The following is a 21,714-nucleotide window of genomic DNA, read 5'->3' as shown; positions in this document are numbered from 1 at the left end:
GTGAAAGTGCCATAGTCGCTCTAAAAAGGTGTTCTTTCATATTACTTTCTATTTCCTCGGGAAATGTATTTGTAAAATCAAATAGTCTCATATTTCTTTGAAAAATATCATCAGATGTATTAATAGATATGTGTAATTTGTTGCATAGTGTTGGAAATGTGATCTAATGGTGGCAAAAAGCGAATTATTTCGTACAGGCAGTACTTGGGCATAATTTGTAGTCCTTCGCACGTCGGGTTGAGCGTCGCAAGTGTGAGTGTTGTGCGAGTGTGAATTCTGCAGATGTAGAATAGACATTTTAGTGCGATTGTCAAATTCACTCCTGTCAAACATTTACAAGACAAATGCATGACTTAACAGTAAGCTACATTTAATGACACATTAGAATTAGAATAACATGTGAATGATAATGCATGCACAACTTGTTTTTTAACCAAATTGAGAGGCTTGGTCAACAGTTTTACCATACCAGCTTTAAAAGTGATGATGCCTAACGGTAGTTCCCGTTATCTCATCTTTTTCCAATACATCGGAACGAGATACAGGTAAGGAGATGAAGAGGAACCATCAACGCTTCTCTGCAGGAGTTGTTATTTGTTTACTTCTAAAAGTAGCTATTTATTGATTTCTGAGAAATAATCATTGTCCCCTGATCTTATAGTGGCGTTATAAAGGCACCATCCCACCAGCACGTCAAAGGGGTTCAGAACTACCTGGAGGTGAGTAACCTAACCTAAAGGTCGCTTTTAACTGGACGAGGAACATAGAAAAAAGACATTGAAAGTCTATACATAATCACTCTGATATAAGTCTGTCATGCATCCACATTTGGAGGGGATCCAACATGAGTTACAGCAAGTAAGAAGAAGACAGTTCAGCCAAAAATAATAATAACATGCATTGAGACTACAACTTTAATCATAATGTCATAATCTGAAATTACACAGATCCCCATTGGTTCATGGAGTCAGGGGATCAACTGTTACATCATAACATTCTTAAAAGTAGCCAAAAGTACATACAACTGTAAACTATACCACAGCCTCAATATGATCCAGCATATCACTTTCTCTATTTCTGACAACAACAAAAAAATATCCCCACATCAACATCTTTACCATTTCATATTTGAATGGAAGTGACTGTGTGACTATCCATTTTTACACGCTTTTAGGATTTTTCTGCATTGAAAATCACTGGTGGATTTGCAGTGCCATTCATTTGTACTGGAAAGAGATATAATGTGTCAGTTTGAAAGAAGTCTCTGTTCTTGTGGCGAAGAGTGTATGTGATTCCCTCTGCTGGACAGACCAGTGTTGACTCTGATGTGGCTGGGGTCGGAGCCACTCTGACAGCCAGAGAGATGTAGGGACTGGAGCCAAACAAAGCCTTCAGCAGCTGACACAGATCTTTGAATATCTTAACATTTTGTAACATTTTGTCATTTCGTGTTTGATGAACCCCAAAAAACAAGTCAAGAAGAAAAAAGAAAGTCATATTTTACGTTTCTGTTTATGTACTGTTCATAAGGCTTTTTTTTGCCTCAGAAAGGGCCCTGTTCCAACACGTTGAAACTGCATCTCCCAACTCCATCCCCTTCGTAAGGTTGGCAGATGTCACTGATCTGATGATTGAATCAGTATTGTTGAAACTACCAATTTACTTAACCAATAGCATCAGATCAGTGATTTTTTTCAAGGAAATTAGGCATTTCTAGAATCATTTGAACTTTGCTCTAATGACAGTTGAGAAACTGCCTGACATTTTTGTGGCTTGGTTTGGTTTGATGATGAAGTCCTGACTCTGCTAACTCAGTCAAAGGAGTTCATTATTACACATGATATCCATCTGGGGAAATGTCATTGGATAGAAATCTCTCAACCAACACACATGCATACACACACACACACACACACACACACACACACACACACACACACACACACTTACAGTAAGACTTACACATGCATGCGCGCGTGCTCACACACACACACACACACACACACACACACACACACACACACACACACACACACACACACACACACAGTCAGTCTTCTCACACTTCTAGCACCATTATTCTGCAGCTGGGACACAGACCAGTATGAACCATATGATTTATCCTCATGGTACATCCTCTAGTGTTTCTATCCTGCAGATGGCTAGCAGCTGAAAGCTGCACTGTAAATTCTTTCATTCTACGTATTCACAAAATGTGCTGCCAGAAAATGAACAAAAACATAAGGGAGCTATGTTTGACTAGACAGAGCTATGTTTGACTTGATGAATTTGTTTGAAATGATAAGAAATCCTAGTAAGATGGAGAGTTGAATATAGACAAAACAAAGAGATATATTTCCTCAATGATTTTCCTCAGTAGTGCATTAAATTCATTTAAGTGTGAAACCACCATAGTTTTATTGGGCTGTGTTTGATAAAGCCAACTCTACGCAGGCAAAGAAAGTCTTAACAACCCAAGAAAAACACTTGTAAATCTCTGGTTCAGCCAGTTGACAGGCGAAGGGAAATAATGGGCCAATTCTCTACCGAGATCACAGGAGATCATTACACATTTCACGGTACATTTATGGATGTTGTAAAACTGTTGCTTGATTCACTCAGCGATGTCTGTGTGTTGAGACATGATAAGTGGGTGCAAAAGCAGGCCACTGACGTGGTCAATAAAGTATTTGTTTGAAGTGTTTCTCATTTAGAGTCTGTTTGGGTGTTGTTACCTGTCTGAGCAGTTAGATTTATCTCCTGGAGAAACGAGTCTTGGGTTTATCTGTAGTTCATATCAGTGATCTCATGACTACAAACACCATTCCCACCCAGACCAACTTGGTTCCTCAGGTTAGATACCTATTGCATGATCTAAGAGACTGCCACATACAGTTTGTATGGGAGGAAATGTACTGTATGGCATGCATATCATTAGAGATGCACCGATCCAATACTGGGTATCAATATCGGGCAGGTACTGGGTTAAAAAGCTGGATCGGGAATCGGAGATGGGGTAAACACTTTCAAAGCCAAACACGTGCGCCGTTGACTGACGGCTGCACAGCTGAGATGACACACAAGTGCGGTGACAACAATAACAACCCTGCGACACGCTTGTTGCACAATTTGTCAGGCGACTTTGTTTTCGACGGTGGCGTATCACATTTCCCAGCTTGAGCATGGTGCTTCCTGTTGTTAGATGGACAAGACTGATGCCAAACATAGCACATCCACAGGCAGAGCTTGTATACAGCTGGATCAGATTGGTACCCTATACTGGCCCATACTCAAAGTTCAATACTCAGTATCAGCAATGAAAAAGTGGTATCAGTGCCTCCCTACACTTGCTTAATTTAACTTGAGGAAAACATTGGATAGACAAGCAGGGTAACTGTACCAGGTAATAATTTACTAATAACTTTACATACGATTCTCTGTATGCTAATTACGCAAATACAATGAGTACAGGCCTACACAAGCACTGAGCGCTAAAGGGTTAAGGAATGAAATGTACAGTGTAACTACCTGTATTCTCTAGCCTGTAAAATAATAATGACATTATCTTACTATCCTTATTATCAGTTATTCCACATTGACAGTCACACGTGTTACCATACATGTAGCCTCCTGTAAAATGTGATCCTGAATTTTAAAAATACCACTACCAGCTTCCATGAGTGTTTTAAATGCTGCGTGTCCTGCCCTCTCCTCTCGACTGTAGGACGCGGTGCGGAAGTTGAAACCTATGAATGAGGTGTCTCTGTCCATCTCCAGTCGAACAGATACGGGCGTCCACGCCTTCTGTAACTCTGCCCACCTTGACCTCCAGCGCAGGAATGACAAATCCCCATTCGCTGAGGACGTTCTGGTTGACGCCCTCAACTTCCACCTGAGGCCAGAGCCTATCAGGTGCGATAATTTTTTTCATACCTTTTACTGTTCAATAAAAACGGGTATACAGTACAGACGTTTTCAGATTTAGACAAAACATCCATCTTGTGCTTAGAATTTAATTTAATTTAATGTTTACTGTGTAGAACAATAGAAATGGTAATGAGTATTAATTCAAATGCGCTTTCCTAAAGCAAGGTCATAGAAATGGTTTTACAATTCAATTACATAGTTACATCAAGGTTAGACGAATACAAATTAGATTTCCAAAAATAAATTAATGATAATTAGCTTATGTAAAGAGAGCATTAGCTGATTGGATACATTTCAGTGATGAAATCTGGACTACACACAGGATGAGAGGTAGTGTGTGTGTGTGTGTGTGTCTGTGTGTGTGTGTCTGTGTGTGTGTGTGTGTGTGTGTGTGTGTGTGTGTGTGTGTGTGTGTGTGTGTGTGTGTGTGTGTGTGTGTGTGTGTGTGTGTGCGTGCGTGCGTGCGTGCGTAAACCGACAGACCTCAGTCTTGGGCTAAATTTAGACCTTTTCAAATCATGGATGATATTTTTTCTCTCTCCCTCTCCCCCATTTTCTCTCTCTGTCTCACTCTCTTTCTGCCTTTCCATTGTTTCCCTCTCAATCTCTCCCTTTCTCACTCCTTATTTCATCCCCTCGCTCTCGCTCTTCTTATCTCAGATCAAAGTCGCAATCACTTTTTTTCAGGCTGCAGTGTATTCTTTTTTTTGTGAGTCAGCAGCCTGGCTGAGTCAGAGATAGAAATGGAGAGAATAAGAGAGAGAGAATGAGAAAGAGAGAGAGAGAGAGAATGAGAAAGAGAGATAGAAAGAGAAACCAGGGCAGAGAGTAGAGAGAGGGGGGATCTTGAGCTTTAATCCGTAAGCTATGGGAACACTGGGAACATTTGTGATAATGGAATTCTGCTCTCGCAGGGCTGATAGTATTCATTACCAGCAGCCAGGGGAAATCACCTCTCTGGAGTCACCTGGAATCACACTCTGGAATCGCACTGGATCAGTCAAGCGCACTGAGACATAGGAAAACAGGGAATTAGTTTGGAATTCGATTCTAGAGATTTCTATCATGTACCCGTCACAAATCATATTTTCAGTAAGCCAGTCAATCGGTCAGGCAATTGGTCAATGAATCAACTTTCATACTGCCATTGTGATAGTGTACAACATACAGTTCTGTGCTCATTTACAACATCCGTAGCTTAGACTAAGCTTGTGTGTATGTAGTTGTGTCCTTTGTGCACATTCATTACATTGTTAAGCCTCTCATAGAAGTCTTTCCTCTGCCACCTTCATTCATTTCAGATCGGTTATATAAAACGCTATCTATTCCTCACAGGGCAGTTGGATTGGGCATTGTGCTGTGAATTCAACAAAGCAGTAAGACCCTGTTGTATGGCCTTGTGGGTGTTTACAATAGGGATGATGTGAACATTTTAGATGTGGTGGGGGTAGGTGGTGGGGGTTGGGCAGGCGGGGGCTGTCACATTATATTGGGGGTGTACTGGCAGTAGACAGAAGAGCTGCCCCCTGCGAGGTGTCACATTCAATCTCCTCCTCGGGAAACGTAACCTAGTTTCAGTACAGTCTACTGAATAGGGTGTACAGTACATACTCAACTGATACCATATACTGTACACACACACACACACACACACACACACACACACACACACACACACACACACACACACACACACATATATGAACAACTGTACTGTCTCACACAAGCTTGTACACCATATGCTACCGGTAAAACCTTCCACCGGCCTCACCCTAGGGCCTAGGCATGTGCACATATGGACATACAATAGATTTTCATACATTGACACAGCTTTCTTTTTGATCAGCCTTCCTGTTTTCTCTGTGGATATCTTAATAGAAAGGTTCTTCTTCCTTTTCCCCTCCATCCCCAAACTCCCCAAAATGTTTTAGTTTGACAACTTCCCTCTTGTCCCCCTCCCATGCCCTCTCCTTTTGTCTTGCCAGTGCACTTAGCATACATGCTAGCTCCTCTGATGTTTTATTTAGGCTCTCTTTTAGCTGCGATTACTAGGGTCTGATGAATCATTTAGGCTAACCCAGGGGTTATTCTCTGGACTCTAGACTGCCTCAAGTGTCTCACAACATCCCATCATGACCTTGGAGTTGACTTCTACCTGAAGTGTGCATCTGTACTTAGGCAGTGATAGCCTTCCACTTTACATGTTTAAGATGTAAAGGTCAGGTGGCTGTTATCCTGAGGCTGAGGGGTGGGGCTGGAGAAATGTAACCACCTGTACAGTTTCTCTACTGTAAATAACATTTTAAAAATAAAAAAAATAAGTAATTCTTCCTTTTTCTAGCATTGTGACTGCCAACGGCCCCTGGTCCTAGCATAGACGTAAGTTAAATCAATGTCCAAAAATGTATGTACCAGTCCCAGATGGTGCCTTTTAATGGTGGTGGGTCCACATACTTTATATTAGTTGACAAGATCCATGTAGCCTAATCATTTGAATGAATCTGGATTCCTCCATTGAATCTCTTTAGAAAAATATATGTGAATTAGTCTGGTATGGAATCTGGGCATACCAACTGTTGATAGCCATCACCATTCAATATGCCTGTTGAATATTCAATGTCAATGATCGCTAACGTCGCTGAATAAATCATGTCCATTAGGGAATCACTCCCCATGACATGCATATTTAGCATCTGCATATGTAAAGGCGACATAGCATGTGTTAGCCCTGTCCCCATTAGAATCATATTAATAAAACTCAGACGGCATTTGATTCTATTGTTATGCTAATCGGGTTAGCATAAGTCTAAGCACTTTGGGTCCTTTGCAGTGACATTCAAAGCTCTTTGGCATTTGACAGAGGCAGTCTCTAGTGAACAGGGCAGAGCCTGATTTTGACTTGTGTACCAATTTGAACTTCAGTCTCGCCAAAAAGGCAGGAATTGAAAGATGAAAAAAACATCAGGAAGGGAGCCTTTTGGAATGTCTTGTTAAAACATTAATTAGACCAGACTCTGACGTATTTAGTCAGTGTTTTATTTTTCATTCCATTTCATGCCTCAGAAAAAGCAATGAAGCTTACACACAACTACATATTCAAACTAGGGTTTTTGTTCAAGATAAATACTGTATTGTTAAAATGGACTTGTCATTGGCTGTTTATATGTATGTAGATATACCTGTATTTAGATGTACCCGATTGAATATTGAACTTTTACACTAACAACCTCTTTGTTATGACTATGTTAATATCTAGGCTCTTTTTTAATGAAATTATCTTGTTTGTTCATGGACATTGGCCATGTTTCAAATGTTTTTATATTTGTCTTCTCAGAGTCATCCGTGCCTACCATGTGCCCAGTGGGTTCCATGCCCGTTTCCATGCCATATCACGAACCTACGTCTACCGGCTAGCCACAGGCATTACCCATCACACTCAGATGCCCCTGACTGACCACAATCTGTGCTGGGGCATATGCAACACGTGAGTTACCCTGGTAACCAACCCTCCCTTTCTCCTGCCCCTGTTCTTCTACATGCCAGCACTGGCGCAGCATGTGTGTGTGTGTGTGTGTGTGTGTGTGTGCTTGCACATTTGTGTGTGTGTTGCTCAGCTCAGTGAGCAGCTCCAGGGGCGCCCACGCACACCCACACACACCCACACCACACACACACACACACACACACACACACACACACACACACACACACACACACACACACACACACACACACACACACACACACACACACACAAACACACACACACACACACACACAGAATGAGCTCACATCAAGCCACACTCAGACAATGGAGTGTGCAACACATGAATAATACAGCAATAACACACACGTACCGAGCAAGAGCTTCAAATTAGGGCCAGTCAAATGAAGTGGGTGATCTAAGCCGACATGGGTAAACAAACAAAATAGAGAAAATGAGAGAGAGAGAGAGAGTGGGGAGTGGGGAACCCAGGTGTTGTGTGTATGGTGGGTGATGGTGTTTTGGCTGTGGTAAAGTCAGAGTGTGAAGCTTGCCGCACAGAGTGACGCAGAAGCATTAGCGTTCTCTCTCTCTCTCTCCTTTCTACTCCTGTCCTCTCTTCGCTTTTTGGGGAAAGTAGGCCAAGATAAGCTGCAGGCTTATACAGACGCAGAACAACACCCACACACATTTTGCTCTGCCTCTTATTCTCTCTCCCTCTCTCTCGCTCTCTATCTCTCACTCTCTATCTCTCGCTCTCTCTCTACCCGCTCTCTCTCTCCCCCCTCCCTCCCTCTCTCTTCCCCCTCTCAGTCTCACTCTCTCTCTCTCTTCCTCTCACTCTCTACCCTGCTCTCTCTCTCCCCCCTCCCTCCCTCTCTCTTCCCCCTCTGAGTCTCGCTCTATCTCTCTCTTCCCCTCTCTCTCTCTCCTTCATCCTCTCTCTCCTTCAGCCTCTCTCTCATCCCTCCTTTGATCTTTCTTTCCACCCCTCTCCCCCTCTCTCTGCAGCCCCTCTCCATCTCATTCATAACTAACTCTCATGTTCCAGACTTGAGGCAGCAGTAAGTTCTCAGTCTGCTAACTCTCTAATCCTGTCACAGTTAACCAGCAGTGACCCAGCAAGACTCTCCTAGTCGACTGACTGCCCTCTCTCTGACGTGACAATGCCATGCGCTAGTCACTCCCGTACCATCTTTTAAAAGACAGTTGTCATCCAAAAGAGGTGACTGTCAGCAATCTAAAACAATGTCAAGAGTTCAATGTAAACAATGACTTCAGCTCTTGGTTGCAGCAAAGCAACACAAGCAGAATAGATGTTGTGTAATGTGTGTCATCTTTTCACCTCTTGACCCCTGTAACCTTTGCCCTCTACCGTTCTCTTCCTCGTGTGTCAGTGAACTAGATGTGGGGGCCATGCGCGAGGCTGCCAGCCTGCTGGTGGGGACTCATAACTTCAGCAGCTTCAGAGCGCTCAACTCTGAGACGCCCTTTAAAGACCCTGTAAAGACACTTCAGAGGGCCAGTCTGGAGCCTGGCCACGCCTTCGCCCACACACACTTCCACAGGTACACTGACACACTAACACTGCCATGACTGAATACCACAGGTTGCAGAGACATCACACACACACACACACACACACACACACACACACACACACAGACAGACAGACAGACAGACAGACAGACAGACAGACAGACAGACAGACAGACAGACAGACAGACAGACAGACAGACACACACACACACACACACACACACAACACACACACACACACACACACACACACACACACACACACACACACACACACACACACACACACACACACACAGACACACTTCCACAGATACACAGGAACACTAACACTTCCAGACACAGACACATGCAAGTACAGACACATGCAGGAGGTAAGAATTCACAGGGATGCTCAACTGTACAGTAGGTACAATACAGGTTATGAGATACTGCCACAGGTATGCCTGAGGTTCTGTCTGGTGAAAAAACAATATGCTGTCAATCAGTGCAATATGATACAATATGCTGTCAATCAGTATTTGTTTAGCCACGCCCAAACCTGAAACTATGCTTACACAGTGGTGATTTTGAAACCGCTTAAACACCTCAGCCATTATCGTAATTATACAATCACTTCCTGGTTCAGATGAGATCACAGAAGGAGCTACTGTACCTCAGGGTGTCAAATATAATCCGTAGCTAGGGATTGAGGGGTGGGAGGTGGGCTGAAAGGGGGGAATGTGAGATTTAGTGGATTAAATGGCTGCAGGGGGTGGGGGGGTTGCTCTCATGCCAAATACCGCTTTCATGGCCATTAATTATTAACCCTGAAAATATGGTGCACAATATGGGCTGTGGATGAGGGAACGGGGGGGGGTGGGTGGATAATGTAACTATCATGTGAACTATCAATAATTCGGGGGTTGCAATCTGTCAATCTAAACACACTGGTCCTACAGTATGCCACTCACACATGCTCACTAAATGGCCATTCCTTGACCTTCCCAATACAGAACCCTCTTGTTTCTGTAAGATTAAAAACATTGTTCTAGATCAAATCCTCTCTTTTAACTAACAGAAAGTCCTCTCGTCTCATCTACCCGACGTTGTGCTAAATCCAGACACACTCCAGCCCGTAGACTGAGGTAGCAGCTGAGCCCCGTCTTTCATGAATATTTCAGAGTATTTCATGAAGACCACTATTATAAGTAACAAGGATAAAACGAGGGGAAACCTGTCTTGTGAATTATTGAAAAATGCCAAAGGTTGAACTACATTTTTTGTGTGATTTCACAGAGATCGGGCGAGAATGTGTTCAGAAAAACTGGCTATGCCGTGGGTGTTGTTGGGTCACACTACATACTGTAGAGGGCATGCTGTTCAGAGCTTTGCTTAGAGGTTTGTGTTGAGAGCATCAAATGTAATGGTATACCTGATTTGCCGTTGCGCACGCAGGCACGCACACACTTAGGCGTGCGTGCGCGCACGCGCACACACACACACACACACACACACACACACACACAGCAACACTACACATTTCATGAACCTCTATTGGCTCTGTGTCTTCACACACACACACACACACACACACACACACACACACACACACACACACACACACACACACACACACACACACACACACACACCTGCTGTCAAATCCATCTGTTGAGAATCAGCTGACGTCATCCTTATTGCTAAGCGGGTCAGTTTTAATTTATTTGCCCAATGAAATGGTTTGCTGCTGAAGTCCAGATACAGCATTAGAATTACATTTGATTTATTATGCTCTTCACATAGAGTATACTGATAAAGATATATGGATATCTGTGTCAGGAGTCACATGCAAATAGAACCATAAAAGCAATGTAGATATCAAATTACCATAAGAGAGCTTGTCCAGTAAGGACTACTCTGTCTGCTGTGTTAGCCTTCACACACACACACACACACACACACACACACACACACACACACACACACACACACACACACACACACACACACACACACACACACACACACACACATACACACACACACACACACACACCGACCTCAGATCCTAGATATGAAAAAGATACTCTCTTCCTAAACTGGATCAGCTTTGAGGGTCTTGTAATATTGAGAAATTGATTTTATTCCTCTGATTTTATTCCAGTTCCCGTTTCATTAGCTAGTGTTCAGTTGCAGACATAAACATGTTATAATAGCCGTTCCTCAGAAGCACCAAACACAACATTTCATCAGACGGCAGTGTTCACTGAAATTTGCATTTGACCCAATTCTCACAACATTGATTTTATTCTCTCAGCTCTATACTCCTGCACATGCTCTATCTATTAGTCAGTCAGTCAGTCAGTCAGTCAGTCAGTCAGTCTGTCTGTCTTGAAAGACGGACAACTAATGCAATTGGAGGAAACACATGCTAAAACAAGACGGAAAAGGATAGCAAAAACCTAATGGGTAGCAATAACCTAATTGCAAGCAATCTGATTCATATGTTTATGTATTCCCCTTTTAAGCCTATTGTGGTTAAGCTGCACTAGCCTATTATGCACATGGCATTTAAGCAAATGGCGCCCTTTCATTCACAGAGCTGCTGTGTGAGTCACATCTGATGCTTGGCATTGGTATAAATGTCACGTCAGCATCCTCTGCCATCATTCCGTTTTCTATCCCCATGTTGTAGGAGCACTGGAATATCAATGACAGAAGAGGGCTTATTTAATTTTTTTTTTTTTTACAATCTTACCAAACCATTTTTGAGTGTCCTTGTATGGCCATGGGGTCCTACAGTATATCCAATCTGACAATCAAACCAGACATTGTTTTTGTTTTGATTTGACACATTGCCCCCCTAAGGCAACATTTAACCTTTCAATTTGACATGCAGTCAGTCAGTGATGCCAAATAGGCTTTCTGGTCTCCAGGCTTGTGTGTCGTCATCATATTGGATGTTGTTTCAACTGAATGTTGAGTATCTGTTCATGCATCATATCTAATGCTAAGTGTTAAGTATAAACAATGTCCATTGGTACAGCTAGGCATTTACTTGTATGGATTTTGCACATTATACGCTTTCTAATTAATTTGCATGCCCTTTTGTTTTCTTACAGAAAGATTGAGTTCTGGGAGCTCACATTTAAAAGTAGATCCTTTCTCTACAAACAGGTAAGTGTTGTGCTGCCTTCATTTCCTAACACACCATGGTGTCTTCTCTTTATTCAGGTGAACATGTGATGATTAAGCTATATAGTCTGCAGTGAGTGTTTAACCCCACCATGTGGTGAATGTGATACACAATAAAATGTAAATCATAGATCCAAATCAAAGATGTTTAGATTTTCTTCTATAGACTATGGTTTATCCAGCTCCATTTAATAAAATGCCTTAAATAGCAGGGTAGTATGTCAAAACATTACAATACAACTTTATTTATCCCCTAGAGCAATACCTGTACTTATTGGGTTGGGTCAAATCATTGTAAGTTTTTGTTACTCCTTTGTTAAAGGTACGTAGGATGACTGGGGCTCTAGTGGCGGTTGGCCAGGGAAAGCTGTCTGTCTCTCAGGTAAAGGAACTATTGGAGGTCCAGGACTCTCGGGCCTACCCACAGAACCTCAGTGCACCCCCAGACGGCCTCTTCCTGACCAGAGTGGAGTATAAGGATTTAGGTGAGTACGATCTCTATTTCTTCCCACTCATTCACTTACTCAACCCAATCTTTAACTGGTCCTACTTACCTATTACTGGGCCCTTTCGCATATGATTTACAGACAATAATGGCTAACCCTAACCCTAACCTTAACCGTCTCTTGGGCATATAGAAAAAAGACAGCCCACCTCTCCATGGCTTCTGTCGTCCACAGATCTGCAGCCCTCCTCACAGGACTTGGGCAATAAGCAATGAATCCAATGGGACACAAAGTGGACATCCTGGCATTTTTTAATGTTTTTTGTGCACAATCTTTTTATACTGTATTTACTGTAAATATATGTTATACCAATTAAAAATGGTTTTGTATATTTCCAACAGTATGTCTATGTTTCTTATCCACACATCCTAACATGTAAGTTAAGAGAACGCGTGAAATGACTGAACACCCACATATGTTCTTTATTTCAACATATCATTCAGAAACATGACCGTGTCCATGAACACAACTTAGGTATGGAACATGACACATACTTAAAACAGCCTGTCAAAATGCCTTCATAACACTGTTATACAGGTGACATAACACCTGGGGTTGTGACAATTAACAACAACTAACCCTACCTTTAAACTTTGTGTTTACCATTTGACCTTTTTCTGCATCGCTGCAGATAGACACACCGTGTTATGTAGACAAAAAGAACAGGTCAGTATAAGTGGCGTGTAGTAGACCATCACCGTAGCTGCTTTGTGTTTCATGGCTTTAGTACAGAGGGGTATATATGGGGTCAACAAAGTGCACTCAGAACATACCCTCTCATTGATAAGAATACATCCAAATGTCCCAAACAAACTGCATACACGCTTCCTTACCTTAACAAAGACCGAGATAGGATTTTACAGACATGCCATTCAACACCAAACGGGATTCTCCCTCTCACCCTTAAAATGTGGCTGCGTTCTCTCATTCAATATACTCCCAGGTTTTCAAAGTAAAAGTCCCACAAGCAGACCATTTACAATAACTCGCATTGTCCTGCTAAGCATAATAACAATAAGAGTGAGGTGAAGTTTGTTAAATGATATAATAGTTCTGATTGATAAAATGTCATTGCCCTTGGGGTTAATGCAGCATTCAAATCAAGCAAATCAAGTAAGTCATTACAGAGGACATCTTTGAGAAGCCTCATAATGCATACAGCATCTCTTTGAGAACCCACTAATGTTATGCTAGAGAACTACTCATTTCAGTTCACTGTGATCGAGAAATGTTGCATGTATCAAAATTTAATCTCATGAGGAATGTTTTTTACATGTTAGTGGTGACTATAAATCAATAATTCAGCCACACTGGATTTCTCTTACCTAATATAGCGAAAGTATATACAAAGTACTGTATTTCCATATGTCAATTTTTGATAATCAACATAGTGAATGTGATAGGCATAGCTGCTGTAGTCCTTTAGTCAGACCAGCATTAGGCTTCAGAGAGGAACAATCACACATTCTAGAGAATGAGTACGGTCATATTTCGAATGACCTAATTTCAAGTGTTGCTCAGAATATTCATGCCAATAATCTTTGAAAATCTCTATAAAAAAAATCATAAAATGCACTTGAGGAAGGCATTAAGTTATTCTCCAGTAAGATCATACTTTCTTATTTTTTTGTCAACTTTCACAAACGTAATGAATTATCATGACATTTTCATAATGTGTGTCAAAGCACAGCCCATAGGAACACAATGAAATAGACAGACAGCCAAGCATGGAACCCTGATTAAAGATGGTGGGAAAATGACACTTAGCAAATTGATCAAATTGGACCAACGTCTAATTTCTAAACAGAAGAGTGTGGATACATAGATGGTGTTCAGATATAGACAGTGAAATAAAAACAAACAGTTCAACTGCAAGATGATGACTTACAAATAATAGCGTTAATAACTTCTAACTGATCAACTGTATTGAGATGACGCATGGTTGGTTTGTACTGGATACTGACCAAATGTCTAAATGTTCTGTTTTTGTGGACTTGGAGATAATATTACATGTCCAATGTTGACCAAAATGAGCAGGATGAGTGTTTGGCCTTCTGACTACAAACCCTGGCACTAACAATGAGGTCATCAATTTAAATACTGTCCTATACCATAGTGGCACATTTAAAAGGCTGATACTAGTTTGCATAGGCCCTTGTATTCAACCATCACCATCTGAACAATGTAACTTTAAAAAAAACCTCTACCTCCCAAAATAAGAAATCTGTTTCACTCTTTGTACTCCATTTCAATGCATATATTAATTAAACTTTTGAAATAAATGCTATGATAACGCAAGTCTTGCAACATTCAACTAATGTTCCAATTGTCAGTCAATCAAAGCTGTTTTTAAAGCATTTTATCTTTTGCTGCTCGCTGAAAACTAGCCTCATTATGAACATAGAGTAAAGATAGTGAGTTTTTGAGTGTTACTTGGCATAATATTCAGAGAAATTCTACTCTTGAGGTTTGTTCATGGGGTATAAGTTTGTCTTCAGTGACTGATTTGCAACATACACTTTACAAATGACAAGGCTAAAGCTTACAGACTTTATTAAGAAGTACAAAGAGTGAAAAAAGGTTTGTTTCAGAGACTTATAAAACACCATCTGAGAAGACATTTCCACATGTAAACATTTATGTGTTTGTGGCTTTGCTCTCCTCTCCGAATCTAAAATAAAATAGTAAAACACTGTAATATTCTACAGTCCTGGGGGGGTGGGGGAGGGGTGACTGAGGCCAGAGCCTACGGCTGTGTGGTTGCAGACTCTCTTTAGCCGGCGATTTTCTCAATTTCATCCAGATCGTCTGTGTCCAGTTTCTCGATTTTCTTATCTGTGGAGGAGGAAGTTAGGATAAGGTGACTTAAAGGAACATTTCACCATTGGTCACCACGACTCAACCGCAAGTTATAAGTGGTGTTTGTTGTCTAAATAACCAGAAATATTTTAAATGTGCAAATGAGCGTGAAAACAGCCTTTTATCAGACCAGGAGGTAATATGTCCGAATGATTAAATCCTCCAACACCCATTGTGCTTTGCGGCTCGCCGCCAGCTACAGAGGCATGTCTAAGATAAGAAGCACATTAGCAAACCTTTAATAGATGTATGCTCTAGCGTGGTGCTTATGGATGGAAAGGCAGGCAGTAGTTAATTCGGGAAAGGTAAGCTCATTCCTCTCTAAAGCTCCTTGTAGTTTTCAAAAACATGATTACCCCCCCCCAAAAAACATCACTCAGGGTAAAATCTTCTATATCTAGCTTTTGAGCAGAACACATTTCAAAGCCATTTTCACATGACCACCCATTCGAAAGGTGATCTGGACAATGATTTTGAGGTTAAAAAAAACGTGAAGTGTCCCTTTAAAAGGACAGACATCTTACAGAAACTCTAACATTACCACAAAAGACGACTTCTATATAAGAAACCGGGCCAGGATATTTTTAACAGCTTATTTGAAAACATACTACACCTTCTAGTAAATCAAACTTTTGTTTTAACATTGCCCTGATATTTGCAGACAGTAAAAGCTCCCTTCCTTTTGAGAGGGTAAAAAGCTCACTGTGGTTGTGTGGTTGGTTGGTGACTTACTGAAGTGTTCCTGGATCCTATTGAGGACGTTCATGCTGAACTTGCTGTCAACCATGTTGATGGCCAGCCCTCTCTTCCCGAAGCGACCTGTGCGACCAATCCGGTGCAGGTACGTCTCGTTGTCTGGGTTACCTTCCCTGTCCACCGGCAGGTCAAAGTTGATCACAACGGAAACCTGCTCCACGTCGATTCCTGGAGGTTAAACATAAACAGTTGAAAACAGGTACATGAGCCGAACATGTACCTTTGCATCTTTTTGGCATCTTTTCCTTTTGAGTCAGGTCATGTTTTGATAATTCAGCAAATGTCTTGCTTTGTAATAACAGTGCTAAATGAAGTGTTGTCTCATTATGTTCCATCACATAATCCTATGTTCTGAGAAGCTAATCTGCTGTGTGTTATACTGTTATGGTTCCATGTTATGATCAAGTTACCTCTGGCGCAGACGTTGGTGGTGACCAGGACTTTCTCCTTGCCTTCGCGGAAGCGGTCGATGACTGCAGCCCTCTGCTCCACCTGCATCTCTCCACTGAGCAGTGCCACCTGGTGGCCCTCCCTGGACAGTTCCCCCGCTAACCAGCCTGCTGTCTTCCTAGTCTGAGGGTCACAAAAGGGGATGTGTTGAATGTTGTGAGACAGACAATACATAGGGGTAGATTCAAATTAAAGAGACCTGCACCATACGATTTCATTCTAAATGATTGACGGTATGACAAAAGCCATAGGGTTAATGAGAAAATCCTGTAACATTATACCTGCGAAAGTCCTCTTATTGTAAGCACTTACAGTATACTACCAGAGGATCTTCAACTGATTCAAATGCAAATCCTCCAGAACTCCTACAAGTGACTCACATGACAGAAGATCATGGCCTGTGCAATGGTGATGGCTCCGTAGATGTTGCAGAGGGCCATGAACTTCTCTTCTTTACTGTTACAGAGGACGTAGTACTGCTTGATGGTGTCTAGGGTTTCCTCTTCCCGCTTCAGCTTGATGATGTTGGGGTCTGGAACAATCCGCTGGGCAAAGTTCCACACTGTCTCCTCGAAGGTGGCAGAGAACAGCAGCATCTGGCACACTTTGGGCAACATCCTGGCACACAGAGTGAGAGAGCAAAGGTCAGCTGGGTCCACATAGAATTAGTGTTGCACGATGTACTGATTGTACAAAAGTATCACAATATTTAGAATTCTAACAAATCTTATAATATTTATATATATATATATATATCATTATTATTATTTTTTTTAAAGATAAATGCCTGACGCAGTATTTACTTTGAGCTGTGCAGAGTATTATCTTAGAAGTGTAATTTGTCTATATGCTCACAGGGGGCAGGGGGGCAGTGGCTGGGAAAGACAACGCTAAACAATCGCACACGTGGCATTGACAAGGAGGAAAGAGATGGATGTCAAGCCTCAAGTGTCGATGCTGGCCGTCCCCAGCTTGTTGATAAAAAGGATGCCAGAAGTGAAATCTGGCATTACTTTGCTTATAGAGCCAATGATGACAGCGAGATGACCGAAATCACAAAGCCTGTTTGTAAAACATGTTCCAAGGCCATGCAGTCAAAGGGAGGAAACACGTTCCATTTAGCCAAGTATCTTTCTGATAGGCATCCCGGCCTCATCAAGGAGTTCAAATCACGACAGGTGAGCGAATACGTCTGATAGATAATATGAAAATAAGAATTTCCATGTTCTGTTATTTAATAGGATATTCTTTTAGTTTGCCTGATGTTTTTTTAATTGCCATGGTTGTCGTTTAAGAATCGAAATCGTGACACTTAAGTTGGTATCAGTATCAAACACTACATAGAATAGAGACTGGAACATCTCATCTTCGTATAGATGGATACTGTGTGTGTGTGTGTGTGTGTGTGTGTGTGTGTGTGTGTAAAGGTTCTCACCTCTGTATGCGAATACTCTGGTCTTGGTGGCCTTGTGTAGCGATCATGACGTCGGCCTCGTCCAGAACAAACACTTTGATCTTCTTGGGGTCGATGAACTTGAACTTGAGGCACCAGTCCAGCATGGTGCCGGGGGTCCCGATGACTATCTGCTCCTGGAGCTGTATACCCCTCTGCACTGCACGAGGAGAGGCAACAGACACATAGTATCATCTCCATCATCATCTTGTTCATAATCAATGGCAGCAACAACATTATCATGATAAAAGGTAATCATCATCACGATCGCCATCACCACAAGTCCTTCCTCCCTTTCTCTCACTATCCATAATCATTATAGAAACTCCTGACAAAACTCCTCATTGTATTGAACCTAATACTACCAAACTTCCATGTTACCACAGATAACGTATGAAATTAGCCCACTTACATTTGTTGCCTCTAATGGCGTACACTAGTTCGACCTCAGGGTAGTGCTTGCCCATCTGCTCGATGACCTTTCCTGTCTGCAGGGCCAGTTCATAGGTGGGCGACACACACAAGCACTGCCGGACAGAAGGAAGACCATTAGAGCAGTAAGGTGTTGAAGTGTAGCCTTTTCTGATGGCATCTATAATCTTACACCACACCACCACTCTAGTAAAATCAAGGAGGCTATAGTCAAATAATAATAATAGTATCATAATAGTAATCTAATTTGACCCCAGTGCATCAGCTCACCTGTGGCCATTTGTTATTGGGGTCTACATGGCTGAGCATGGCCAGGACGAAGGCAGCCGTCTTCCCCGTACCTGACTGGGACTGGGCAATTAGATTCTGTGGGCTGGAGTGCACCAGAGCATGACAGACATCATAGAAGAAAGAGAGGGGGCACCGAGAGAGAGAAAGAGAGGGGGGGGGCACCAAGAGAGAGAGGGGGGGGGGGCACAGAGAGAGAGAGAGAGAGAAAAAACATAATTTTTGCAAAGCCGTTTCATGGTCATGCATATCATTCAAATTGGGAAGATTTGATTTCTGTCAAGAAGAAGTAACATTTAAAAGAGTGAGAAAGAGATAAATACACAGATAGAATTATTATAAATAGTTAGGAATTATGCAACCCTATTCATGTAACACAAATGTTAACAGACATCTGCCAAACAAGGACAACAATCTACCAACCATCTCTCCTGAACTAGGCAGGCAAACTATATCAAATCAATTGAGAGCTCTTCTTTCTAGGTGTGACTGTCTACATCAGGACTCAGGTTTCTAGAGTGACATCAATATGATATGAGCTCTTAGAAACTCACGGTTCTGCGAGCATCATGGGCAGGGCGTTCTCTTGGATTTTGGAGGGTCTGTTGAAGCCCATGGCGTAGACGCCCTGGAGCAGCTGAGGTTTGCTGTATAAATGAAAATATAAAAAGGGCACGTTACCAGTGCAAAAAACTAATTTGACTAAAACTGACATGGTTGATTACCATCACTCAAAATAAAACTCATGGATGTACCGTCAACAAAGTAGTTTGTAGAATTACTCACAGTCGAAGCTCCTCAAATGATTTGACGGAGTACAGTGGAGAATTGGGATCCCTCTGGAGGACTTCTACTTGATTTGTTGTGTTCACTAGATTACTTCGTATCAACTTATTCAACAGTGACTGTGCTGCCTTGTCATCTGAAAACGGAAAGCACACCAGAAGCAATGTTTTACCTGCCATCTTGCCTTAATGAAAGCAAGAGAGAGAAAGCAGCGGTTCTAAAACTTTGCATTGACAGCATCAGATCAGGCTAGAGTTCTGGGAGTAACTGAGTTGTTGGGATTAAACACCTTTTTCATCCTCGTCTGCTGGCTTGTCTGCTGGCTTGTCTACTGGCTTGTGTCCGTCTCCTTCTGCAGCACTTGCAGTGCTTGTTGCTTCTGTTGTAATTGCAGCGGTTGAAGTGCCTTTGGGAAACAACATTGTGTCATCTTGTGGTATGTTGTTCAGGTGTAATAACATATAATCATACTCATATGTTCTTGTCAATTAGATATAGGGTATATTCTCACCATTTTCCTCGGGTTTCTCTTTTATTTGCAAGTTACCGATCTAAAAATTAAAAAAAAAAAAACATTGTTAAGTTTACAACTACATGGATATTCTTGAAAGCCCCCCTGACTTCTGGGAAGTGCAAGTGCATCAGACCCGTTCCGACTGGATGCTGACCTCAGTCCCGCAATGACCACTGACAGTTTGTCTTATGCCTCTCTGCTTGGTGGAAGCGCATAAGACAACTGGAGTATGGGATAATATGGCAGTCATGAGAACACATAACTTAACATTTGGATGAGGAGAGATGCAGTCAACATCCTGTGCTAGTCGTGCCAGTGGAGCTATCGGTTTCGCATAGCTAGCTAAATATATCATAGCCGTGCGTGGTGACAACCAATCATTGAAATCAAGTTAACACGAAATCTTTCGGGGTACTACAGCTAGTCAATTAGCCAGCTAGCTTGGTAGCATGCAAGCTCTCTCTACCGATCCTAGTCTGATCCAACAACGTAGCAAGAGACTGTATACAAATACGGTCGTTTACAAACTACTAAGTAAAAGTGGCAAATATACAAGTTAAAAGCATTGAGAAATGCTGTGACTAGCTAACTGGCTAACAGACCCAGGCCCATGCACCAACATTCGGCAAAGCGCAGTTCAGCTCGTGTTCCGTACCGATTCCGCCGCGGCTTCTTGTTCGTCCACTGCTAGGGCCCAGGAGTCTGTAGCCATGATGTCAAGTTGTTCTTCGGTTGGAGTAGTTTTATCTCACCACCAGATTTCCCCTTGTTTCAGTGCCGACTGCTCAACTCAGCTAGGTTACCTAGCTAAGAGTTACAAAAGTCTCACAGGAACAAATTTGTACAATGGCGTGACGAATTCAGCTCTGAGTGTACCAGTACGACAGTCCAGAAGTCCGGGCGGAGAGATGATGCAACAGGAGAATAGTTCCCACATTGAAGCCTGTATATTGATGGTAAGGAGTGCTTGGTTTTGCAAGTGCAACATCTTCATACCACGTGTCAAGTTTGATGGAATTTAATGTTCCTCAAGAGTTCGTACATTTTCACCCTGCTTTTTTTTTTTGTTGGATTTGGTTCATTTTCATTCAGAAGCGTTCATTTACTATTTCAATTAATACTTTACTTGGCCTGTAGGTGGCGCACTAAACGTCCTGTCGACATTCATTGCATAGTTGAGAGGGAGCAATTCCACTCTGAATCCCATATCAACTCCTAGCCCCTTCTCCTTGTACACTCGTGTCAAATAGTGTTCCCTTGTCCCTTGTGTTCCCGATCTGACAAAGTGTTTTTTAAGTGGAATCTTATTAAAAAATGATTGTAAAATAACAATGATATTGGTTTACACTTATGACACTTGGTCCTCCAAAGCAGTTTCATGATGACTAATTACGGTTCTTGATGATACCATGAATATTAATTATATTACAAAACTTTCTGAATGATGATGTATTACAACTTAAGTAATGATTGTCAGTCATGTTATACCTTTATTAATCATGTGTTTGTAAATATTTGAATATTGATTTTGATATTTCCATGC

At 41.9% G+C, this 21,714-nt stretch overlaps 2 protein-coding genes across 4 annotated transcripts; one reads left to right on the top strand and one right to left on the bottom strand.

Moving 5' to 3' along the window:
- The first annotated feature begins 463 nt into the window (after nt 1-463).
- Nucleotides 464-12,902, top strand: pusl1 (pseudouridine synthase like 1). 3 transcript variants are annotated; one of them, XM_083668981.1, is made up of 8 exons: nt 464-545; nt 662-719; nt 3,725-3,912; nt 7,262-7,411; nt 8,809-8,979; nt 12,055-12,109; nt 12,450-12,612; nt 12,808-12,902. In XM_083668981.1, the coding sequence occupies exons 1-8, from the start codon at nt 484-486 to the stop codon at nt 12,846-12,848; spliced, it is 888 nt and encodes a 295-aa protein (XP_083525107.1). In that variant the 5' UTR covers nt 464-483; the 3' UTR covers nt 12,849-12,902. The 3 variants fall into 3 exon arrangements, with proteins under 3 accessions (XP_083525107.1, XP_083525106.1, XP_083525105.1); XM_083668980.1 differs by having other exon boundaries at nt 12,766-12,896; XM_083668979.1 differs by having other exon boundaries at nt 12,450-12,866.
- A 2,267-nt stretch (nt 12,903-15,169) lies between these two features.
- LOC310803951 (ATP-dependent RNA helicase DDX19B-like) lies at nt 15,170-21,048 on the bottom strand. The gene is made up of 12 exons (XM_083668978.1): nt 20,827-21,048; nt 20,169-20,208; nt 19,947-20,063; nt 19,658-19,793; nt 19,426-19,518; nt 18,854-18,956; nt 18,564-18,678; nt 18,134-18,311; nt 17,079-17,316; nt 16,659-16,821; nt 16,225-16,416; nt 15,170-15,468 (listed from the first exon to the last, which is right to left on the bottom strand). Exons 1-12 carry the CDS (start codon nt 20,881-20,883, stop codon nt 15,407-15,409), a joined length of 1,494 nt encoding a protein of 497 aa, XP_083525104.1. The 5' UTR covers nt 20,884-21,048; the 3' UTR covers nt 15,170-15,406.
- Between the last annotated feature and the right edge of the window lie 666 nt (nt 21,049-21,714).

Source organism: Argentina silus (genome assembly GCF_951799395.1).
Source record: "Argentina silus genome assembly, chromosome: 4".
Classification (NCBI taxonomy): Eukaryota; Metazoa; Chordata; class Actinopteri; order Argentiniformes; family Argentinidae; genus Argentina; species Argentina silus.
The sequence above is the reverse complement of the archived record's forward strand: the minus strand, read 5'-3'. Positions and strand labels throughout refer to the sequence as shown.